At 42.9% G+C, this 10,000-nt stretch overlaps 1 protein-coding gene across 8 annotated transcripts in view; it reads right to left on the bottom strand.

Annotated features, from left to right (window-relative positions):
• LOC127007872 (glutamate receptor ionotropic, kainate 2-like) overlaps positions 1–10,000 on the bottom strand; it is a 172,133-nt gene that overhangs the window by 60,183 nt on the left and 101,950 nt on the right. For all 8 annotated transcript variants that reach the window (XM_050879298.1, XM_050879304.1, XM_050879299.1 and 5 more), the window contains 2 exons: positions 8,224–8,475; positions 6,940–7,115 (listed from right to left, as the gene is read on the bottom strand). In XM_050879298.1, the coding sequence (XP_050735255.1) occupies positions 6,940–7,115; positions 8,224–8,475 (428 nt within the window). The remainder of the gene's footprint in view (positions 1–6,939; positions 7,116–8,223; positions 8,476–10,000) is intronic.

Raw genomic sequence — 10,000 nt, 5'->3', positions numbered from 1 at the left:
TTTCCTCCTGTTTCTTTTTTCTGTTGTTTTTCTCCTTTCTTTTCTTTGTTTCTCATTCATCTAACTCGCTTGAATTTCTCTGCCTTCCTTTCCTTCTATCTCATTTTTATCTCGTCATCTCTCTCTTTCACACTTTTAATTTTATTTGTCCTTCTTCCTTCTTTCCTTTTGTTTGTTTTTTCATTTATTTTTCTTTTGTTTGTTTATTATTTCTCTAACTCGCATTCTTTTCTCTCTCCTCAGGTAAGAGATGCGATTCTGGGGATACGTGAGGCAAGGTGAAGGAAGGAAGGAAGGAAGGAAAGAAGGAAGGTATGTGTGTATGTATGTGTTTTAATGTCATTTATTTATACTCTTTAATGTTTAGGGGAAATGTTTGGTTCCTCCCTCCCTGTTCCGTTCTCTCCCTGTTTCGTTTCCCTCCTTGTACGTTTCCTCCCTTGCTTCTTCCTTCCCTGATTCATTCCCACTCCATTTTTAAACCTCCATCTTTTATTTCCTTCACTCCTTTCTTCCCTCCCACGCTGCTTCCCTTCCTTCCTCGTTCTCCCACGCTTCTCTCCCTCATTAATTTCCTCCCTCTTTCTTTTTCCTTCCCTCGTTCCAACCAACCGTCATTCTCTTCTTTATCAGTACATTCCCTTCGACATTACTTATTTCCCATTCCTTCCCTCCCACACTCCTTCTCTCCCTCATACATTTCCTCCCACGTTCTGTCCCTCCTTCATTCCTCTCCTCCCTTATCCTCCCTTTCATGTTATCGTGCTCCCTCGTATATTGCTTCCTCCCTCCTTCTCCCTTTTGCCCCCCCCCCCCTCCAAACCACTACAAACATGACATACTGTATCAATGTCCTAAATTAAGTGGCATTTACTAAGGACAGAAAATATCGCAAAACCACAAATTCCAATGTTAGTGAGTTGTGGTTTTAGTTTGTGGAAGGGGAAAGGTTAATGTCAAGAGAGAGAGAGAGAGAGAGAGAGAGAGAGAGAGAGAGAGAGAGAAAAGGGATGTGAGGAAGAATTAGTGTGTGTGTGTGTGTGTGTGTGTGTGTGTGTGTGTGTGTGTGTGTGTGTGTGTGTGTTTGAGGTCAGTTAGGGGGGCATTTTCTCTCTCTCTCTCTCTCTCTCTCTCTCTCTCTCTCTCTCTCTCTCTCTCTCTCTCTCTCTCTCTCTCTCTCTCTCTCTCTCTCTCTCTCTCTCTCACTCTCTCTCTCTCTCTCTCTCTCTCTCTCTCTCTCTCTCTCTCTCTCTCTCTCTCTCTCTCTCTCTCTCTCTCTCCATTCATTCTTATTTCTTTTCCTCCACATATTCCTTTCATTTGCATTCCTCCCTTCGCCTCTTCCATCACCTCCTCCTTCTTCTTCCTCTCTCTCTTTGTTCCTCCTTTTATCATCCATTCAGTTTTGATCCACTGCTTCTTTCATCTTTTTTTTCGTCATCTGTCTTCCTTTCTCTGTCTCTACGTCTCTGTCTCTGCCGCACAACTTTGCCACTTAATTTTCCTCCTTGGTCCTCTTTCTGTGCCCCTTCTCTGTGGTTATCTGGCTTTTGACTCCGCTGTAACTAATGTCGGGAGTTCGGTCTGTGTCCCGTATGTCTTTGTGTTGGAGTGTGCGTCTGTTTGTATGTATGTTTGAGTGTCTTTATGTGTGTGTGTGTGTGTGTGTGTGTGTGTGTGTGTGTGTGTGTGTGTGTGTGTGTGTGTGTGTGTGTGTGTGTTCTCCGTCCCTCATTTCCCTTCCTCATTAACCCCACTGGACGCTTTTCTCCTCCTCTGCGCTGTTATGATGGGGATTAGGAAAGGGGAAGGGTTGGGGAGTGGGTTATAGTGTTTGTATGTTGGGGGATGGGGGAAGGGGGAAAGAGGATTAGGGATGGGGGAGGAGGGGATGGAAGATGGGGTGTGGGGAAGGGGGGATGGGGAAGGGACAGAAGAAAGAGTACTAACAAGAAGATAATGTTGAATGAATGAATAAATGAAGAAAGGAAGGAAGAAGGAAGGAAAAAAGGAATTGAGAAAAAAGGAGTGAAGGAAAGGAGAAAGGAAGGAAGGTATGAAGGAAAAAGGATTACTACTACTACTACTACTACTACTACTACTACTACTACTACTACTACTACTACTACTACTACTACTACTACTACTACTACTGTCACATTATTTCTCCTTAGGCCTACGATTTGTTTTTTTCCTCGCTGGTTCATTAATATTACAAGACAAAAAACGTATTATTTTGGGAGATTTCCAAAAAGATATTCAGTATTTAGTGTTGTTGTTGTTGTTGTTGTTGTTGTTGTTGTTGTTCTTCTTCTTCTTCTTCTTCTTCTTCTTCTTCTTCTTCTTCTTCTTCTTCTTCTTCTTCCTCTTCTTCTTTTCATTTTTTCTTCTTCTTCTTCTTCTTCTTCGCATTGTTTTTCAGCCATTTTTTTCTCAACCTTTTAATTTCTCCCCCTCCTCCTCCTCCTTCTCCTCCTCCTCCTCCTCCTCCTCCTCCACCGCGAGACAAAAACAAAGAAAAACTTGGTAATGACACTTGGGAACTTTGTCTTTATCTCTGTTTGTGTGTTCGTGTGTGTGTGATGCTCTAAATCAACGCGGGATTATTGTTTTTGTTTTGTTTTAAAGTGGAAAGAAAAATTGTGTGGCTTCTTTAATTTAGGCGATTTTGTTTGTTTGTTCGTTTGTTTGGTTGTTTCTTGTTGTTGTTTTTATTTTGTTTTTGTATTTATTGTTTTTTGATTTGTTTATTTTCTTTTTCTTTTTTCTTTTTCTTTCTTTTTCTTCTTGTTTTTAGTCTTCTTTTTCCTGTTCTTCTTTTTCTTCTTTTTCATTATTATCATCATCATCATCATCTTTTTAATATAGAAAAAAAAGGTTATAAAATTATTTTCCTTCTGTTCTTCCTTTTTATCTCTCCTTCTTTCTTTCCTCCCCTCTGTGTGTTTTTTCCCTTTAATTATTTACTCTCTCTCTCTCTCTCTCTCTCTCTCTCTCTCTCTCTCTCTCTCTCTCTCTCTCTCTCTCTCTCTCTCTCTCTCTCTCTCTCTCTCTCTCTCTCTCTCTCTCTCTCTCTCTCTCCTCTCTCTCCCTCAATTTCCGTGTTCGTTCTCTCTCTCTCTCTCTTCTCTCTCTCTCTCTCTCTCTCTCTCTCTCTCTCTCTCTCTCTCCTCTTTCCCTCTTCTCTCTCTCTCTCTCTCTCTCTCTCTCTCTCTCTCTCTCTCTCTCTCTCTCTCTCTCTGTCTCTCTCTCTTTCCTCCCCTTCACTTTATTTCCTCTCATCCTCTTTCTTTATTTTCTCTTTTATTCGTTTTTTTCTCCCTCGTCATCTTTCGCCTTCCATCTTCTTTCCATTTCCTCTCTCGCATCTTTTTCTTATTTTTTTGTCTTTTATCGTCTTTGCCTCTTATTCCTTTCTTTTGTTTCTTCTTCGTTATTTATTTTTTCTTTACTTTGTTTTTCATTTATTCCTTTTATTATTATCATCAGTGGCTTGGTGTGTGTGTATGTGTGTGTGTGTGTGTGTGTGTGTGTGTTTGTGTGTGCAAAAGGGTGTAGGGGCGCGCGGTTCCTTTCCCTCTCCTCTTCCTTTCTTCCTTTTCTTCCATCACCACTCTCCTCTTTTCCCCTTTTCTCTCTTCCGAACATTACCGCAAGCTGCCTCTCTCCCCTTCCTTTAATCTTCCTTTCTTTCACTCTTCTCTTCCTTCTCTTTTTTCTCTTCCTTCTCCTTGGTTAATTTTCTTCTTCAATATTCTATCCTCTGTCTTTTTTCCTTTTCTCTTCTCTGATCATCCTTCCTTTCTCATTATCTTCCTTTATTTCCTTCTCTCTCCTTCATCTACCAATCCTCATCCACCTCTATATCCTCTTCTTTTCCTCTACCTCTACCTCTACTCAATCTCCCTTTCTTCTCTCCCGTCACCTCTATCTTCCTCTTCTCTCTTCTCCCTACCCATTCTCCTCCTTTTTCCTCTTTCTTCTCTTTCTCAGTCGGCCCTTTCCTCTCTGTTCAGTCTCCTCTTTCCTCTTTATCCCATCTCATCACCTTCGTTTCTTTGCTCATTCTCTTTTTCTTCTTCCTTAGTATTGCTTCCATCTTCCTTTCTCTCCTCTGTTTCTCCTTTCGTCTTTACTCTCTCACATTCATACCTGTCTTTCTCTTCTCTTCAGTTTACCCTCTCACTCTTCCCTCTCACTCTTCTTCCTTTCTTTATTATCCTTCTCTATCTTCTACACACTTCTTCTTCCTCGCTGTTTCGTAGTTTCCTCTTCCCCTCTTCCTTAATTCTCCTTGTGACAGTTTTCCTTTATCATCTTTCTTCTTCTATTTCCTCCTCCTTCTTCTCTTCACCTCCCTCAGTTCCTTCCCTTTCATGTTTTCTTCCGATAATTCTCGCTCTTTCTCCTCCTCCTTCTCTTCATCCTCCTCGCCTTCCCTTCATCAATAATTGGATATAATAATTCCGCATTTGCATTAATATACGTAGTTATGCATATGCTCGTGTGTGTGTGTGTGTGTGTGTGTGTGTGTGTGTGTGTGTGTGTGTTTGGGAATTATGACATCGGTAAACAAAGAAATCAATCACACTTGTCTTCGTCGCCATTGCCAAAGATCATAACATTCATCTTCTTGTCCTCATTTTCCTCCTCCTCCTACTTTTTTCTTTCTTTCCCTTCTCTCTCTTTCCTTCCCTTTCCTCCTTTTCCTTCTCCTTTTCCTTTTTCTCCTCGTTTTTCCTCCTCTTCCTCCTCCTTTTCCTTTTTTCTTCCTTTTCCTCCTTCTCTCTCTCCCCTTTCCTTCCCTTTTTTGTTTCCTTCTTTTCGTCTGTTTCTCCTTCTTTCCCTTTCTTTGTTTTTTTCCTTGTCCTTCTTTACTCTTTTTTCATGCTTGTCTTTTCCTTTATTTTCCTTTGTATTATTATCATTCTTCTTCTTCTTCTTCTCCTCCTTCTCTTCCTCCCATTCAAACTTCTATCTTTGTTTATTTTCCTCTTGTTACTTTTTTATCATCATTCTTTCCTTTACTTTACTTCTACTGCCTTTCCCTCTTTCCCTTTTTTTCATTTCCTTCCTGTTTCCTCCTCTTCCTTCTTCCTTCTCTTTCTCTTTCTCTACCTTTTCCTCTTCTTCATCCTCAAACTTTTTTCCCTCTGTAAATTTTCTTGGCCTTGTTCTTTTTCCTGTTTTGATTTTTCGTCTTTTCTATCCTCCTCCTCCTCCTCCTGGTCTTCTTTAATTGGCCGAGAGAGAAGACGACGCCGCGTTCTCCTGTCTCATTGGTTGTGAAAATACTCGTCCTGTTCACGTCTAATTAATTGAAAACACGTATCCTTCCCGCACCAATTAGAGAGAGAGAGAGAGAGAGAGAGAGAGAGAGAGAGAGAGTTGTTTTGTTTTGATTTCTTTGTTTTTGAGTTTTTTTGGGGGGGACTGAGGAAGATCTTGCTTGGCTGCCTGTTTTTTTATTTTTTTTATTTTTGTTTTGTTTTTTTCTCCTTTCTCAAATTGTTTTATCTTGCTGTTTTGCTTTCTTGTTTTTTGTCTTCTTATTCCTTTTATTCCTATCGTTTATTTCTTGTTTTTTATTCATTATTTTACTTTTTTTTTATTGCTATTTCTGCTTATCGTACTACTACTACTACTACTACTACTACTACTACTTCCATAACTACTACTACTACTACTACTACTACTACCCCCTCACCCCCACCGTTTACATCCTCATTCCCATTTACCATTCCCCATAATTCTCATCTCTCCCTTTCCTCTCCCTCCTTTATTCTCCTTTTCCTCCATTCCCTCCTTCCTTTCCACTGAGATGACCTACCTGTCTTCGCACCTGTCTCCTACACACCTGTCTGCTGCATTACCTGTCCTCTTCCTCCTCCTCCTCCTCCTCCTCCTCCTCCTCTTCTTATCTCCATACACAAGCGTTGACAGACCGTGAAGTTTATCTTATTGCGTGAGAGAGAGAGAGAGAGAGAGAGAGAGAGAGAGAGAGAGAGAGAGCACTTTATTTTTTTTCAACACTTAAGGAAGGTGGACATAGAAAAGAAAAATGATAGGGATGGATGTGTTGAAGAACCAAGAGAAAGAGAGAGAAAGAGAGAGAAAGAGAAAGAGGGGCGGAGAGGGGAAGAGTGAGTAACGAAGGGGAAGTAATTGGCTGTAAATCTGTGAAGGGGTTGAGAAGGGGGAAAAAAAATAGAAGACTTGTGAGGGGAAACTATACTGGATGATGGGGGAGCTGAGTGTATTATGGAGGGGAGGAAAGGAAGGAAGGAAGGAAGGAAGAGTTGGAGACTAGGAAAGGAGGAAGGTATGAAAGAAAGAATTGAAGGTTAGAAGAAAGGGTGGGAGTAAGGAATAGTACTAAGGAAGGAAGGAAGGAAGAAAGGGGGAGAGAGAGAAGGAGTGAAGGGAAGGGGGAGGATATGAAGAAAGGAAAGGATGTGTAGTTGTAAAGGAAAGCATCAAGGGAAGAAGGAATCAAGGAAGGGAGATAGTACAGAAAAGGAAAAAGGAAGGAAGGAAGGAAAAAGAGAGTTAGTGAAGGAAAGGAGGAAGGAAGGAAGATGGAGGTGAAGGAAGCTCAAGGAAGGAAGAAAGACCAACTACTACTACTACTACTACTACTACTACTACTACTACTACTACTACTACTACTACTAAAAGAGAGTTAGTGAAGGAAAGGAGGAAGGAAGGAAGATGGAGGTGAAGAAAGCTGAAGGAAGAAAGAAAGACCAACTACTACTACTACTACTACTACTACTACTACTACTACTACTACTACTACTACTACTACCACCACCACCATCATCATACTTATTCATATTGCTCTTGTTCCCCTAAATCTTGTGGTAGCTGTCATTCTTTTTTTCCTTCTTTTCCTCCTACCTTCTCCTTACCCCCCCCCCTCCCCCCCTCAGTACTCACCCCACGCAGGAAGTGGTTCATGTTCTCTGGTTTGGTGTCCACGATGATGTTGAAAATCTCCTTCTGCTTCACCTCCTTCAGCAAGTCGCGGTAGTTCTCCGGCGTGCCCTGGCGGATCATGAACTCCATGTGCTCCCTCGGCGGCGACTTGACCAGCTCCTGAAGCTTGATGAGGCCTGGGGGGGAGGGGAAGGGGAGGAGCTGTTAAGTTTGAGGGGGTGCAGGAAGGGAAGGGAAGGGAAGGTGAGGTGGAAGAAGGGGGTTATAGGAATAGAATAGAAGAGAAGGAGGAGGAGGAGGAAGAGGAGAAGGAGGAGGAGGAAAAGGAAAACATTAAGGAAGAGAAGATGGGGAGGAATATGCAATGTAACAGGAGGAGGAGGAGGAGGAGGAGGAGGAGGAGATAAAAAGAGGAAGAAGAGAGAGGAGAGAGTGTAAGGAAGGGATGGAGGAGGAGGAGTAGGAAGAAAGAGGATTTGGAGGAATAAGAAAAAAAATTATAACGAGTAGAACAAGAAGAAAAAGAGGAGGAGGAGGAGGAGGAGGAGGAAGAGGAGGAGGAGGAGGAGGAGGAGGAGGAGGAGGAGGAGGAAATATTTTGATGATATTATATTACATACCTTTTACGTCTCTCTCTCTCTCTCTCTCTCTCTCTCTCTCTCTCTCTCTCTCTCTCTCTCTCTCTCTCTCTCTCTCTCTCTCTCTCTCTCTCTCTCTCTCTCTCTCTCTCTCTCTCTCTCTCTCTCTCTCTCTCTCTCTCTCTCTCTCTCTCTCTCCTTCCTCTATATCTCATCCCTCTCCTCCTCCTCCTCCTCCTCCTCTGATCTACCGTTTCCCTCACTCCGATCCACCTTATATCCTCTCATCCCATCCACTTTGCTCCCTACTCCACCCTTCGTCCACCAGGCTTCCCTCTCTCCCTCCTCTCCTTCCCTTTCTCCTCCACCTATCTTCTATTTCTCTTCTCTGTTTGTCTGTCTCCTTCCTCTTTTGTACTGGTTAACTTTTTTTCATCTTCCATATATTCCTGTTTATTTTTTTCCTTTCTAATGCCTTTTACTTTCTTCATTCCTCTCTTTTATTCCTTCTACTTCTTTTTCCTCTTTTACCTTCTCCATTTTTCGTGTTAACCATTTTCTTTACTCACTCTCCCCCCCTTTAACCCATAACTTCAACATCACAATCTCAACCCATGTCCAACCATACCCATTCTTACCCCACTCTATCCTTAACCTATCCCCCTTCTGTGTCCCCCGTCCCATCCCATCCCCTTCACCCACTCACCCAGGTCCTCCTCGTAGATAATAGCCACTTCAGTCCAGTTCAGAAAGGTCATGACGTCCTGGAAGGCTCTGTTGAGGACCTCGTGGCTCGGGTGGAGGTTGATCGAAAACTCCTTAAACTCCGGCTCCAGGTCCAGACGAGCCTCCAGGTGCGGGATGTCCAGGGCGTCGCAGATAGACTGGATGTGCGAGCCTAGTAGCGGGTCTGAGGGGCCGAACACTGCCTGCACGCCGAAATAGATTTGCTCGCATGCTGGAAGGAGAGAGAGAGAGAGGGAGGAGGATGTTAGTGGGTCGGTTAGTGGGGTTTAGCTGGTTTGTGGTTGGTCACTCGTCGGTACTGTTAAACGCTTTCATCCCTCATATCAACAATTACCTAAGGCCAAATATGAGATCAATCGGGTTCTTATGAGTAGTATTTTAGGTTCATGGTACAGAAGAAGGCTCAAACTACCATCAGGGTCATATAACTACCCCTGGAAATGCCCACAACTCCTGCGAAAGCCTTGTCAAATATGTGTACTTGAGCGACGGAATATTTAAGAATACGACTTTATCCCCCTCTTTGCATGTTGGGAAGGGAGAGAGGAGTGTGTTAGTGGGTGGGTAGTTTTGTGGGTGTGTTAGCGAGTGGATGGGTGTCTGGGGGTTTTAGCGAGTGGGCGAGTTTGTGGGTGGGTAATGTCCAACATTTTTTGCCCCTTCTTTTCTTTCATCTTACGCCTCTTCCTCCTCCTCCTCCTCTCCCTTCTCCCATCATCCCTTCAACACCGTCTCCTCCCCATTCTTTTTTTCCCACTCCCTTCCTTTCACTTCCTACCACCTCCTAATATTATTCCTCCTCCTCCTCCTCCTCCTGTTGCTTCCCTCAGGCTGGCGGAAATGAAGGTGAATCCGAATGTGTGTGTGTGTGTGTGTGTGTGTGTGTGTGTGTGTGTGTGTGTGTGTGTGTGTCTGTGTGTGTCAGAGAGGTTGGTTTATGGGCTTTGGACGGGGCGAGGGAAATTATTGTGACACACACACACACACACACACACACACACACACACACACACACATGAGGATGAGGAGCAGAGAGATAAGGAGTACGAAGATTTAATTTGTTTTTAAATTATAAATACCCCCCCTTTAAAATAACAGAAAATGGGACATGTAAGTAGAGAGAAAATGGGAGATGTCTGCATGTCGGGGGGCTTGTGTGTGTGTGTGTGTGTGTGTGTGTGTGTGTGTGTGTGTTGACAGATTATCGTACTCACCACACAGTATCCATCATTCTTAACCCTCATACTCTCGTACCAACACAAAAAAACGATGAAAAATTAATGTTAACGATAAAACTCTTACTTCTGATATTTATTCGTTTGTTTTGCTTTAGTTATCGGTCAGAAAGTACGAAAAGGCAAGGCGATGGGTACGATAATTTTGCAAAGGTGATTCAGCCTCGTTAAGCAGGTAAATGAATACTAATTACGCAGGTGTTATGTCCCTCAGCGCTGTTCCCGACAAGCCCTGTGGAGCCCTGGGATTGAGAGAGAGAGAGAGAGGGGAGGGAGGAATCCATGTCGCTTCTCACTCTTATCTGTATTATCTTCCTCCTTTTCGAGATTGAGAAAGAGAATAAAAAAGTAAAAAAAATAAAAATAAAAATATAAATCTCATTCCCATTTGCATACTTAGTTTCCTCCTTCTCCTCCTCCTCCTCCTCCTCCTCCTCCTCCTCCTCCTCTTCCTCTTCGCTACATCCTCCTTAAGACCACCTCCATATATTGCATTCCATT

This window comes from Eriocheir sinensis, chromosome 36 (genome assembly GCF_024679095.1).
Source record: "Eriocheir sinensis breed Jianghai 21 chromosome 36, ASM2467909v1, whole genome shotgun sequence".
In the NCBI taxonomy this organism is placed as follows: Eukaryota; Metazoa; Arthropoda; class Malacostraca; order Decapoda; family Varunidae; genus Eriocheir; species Eriocheir sinensis.
Note: the sequence above shows the minus strand (reverse complement) of the source record. Positions and strands in the feature narration are given on the sequence as shown.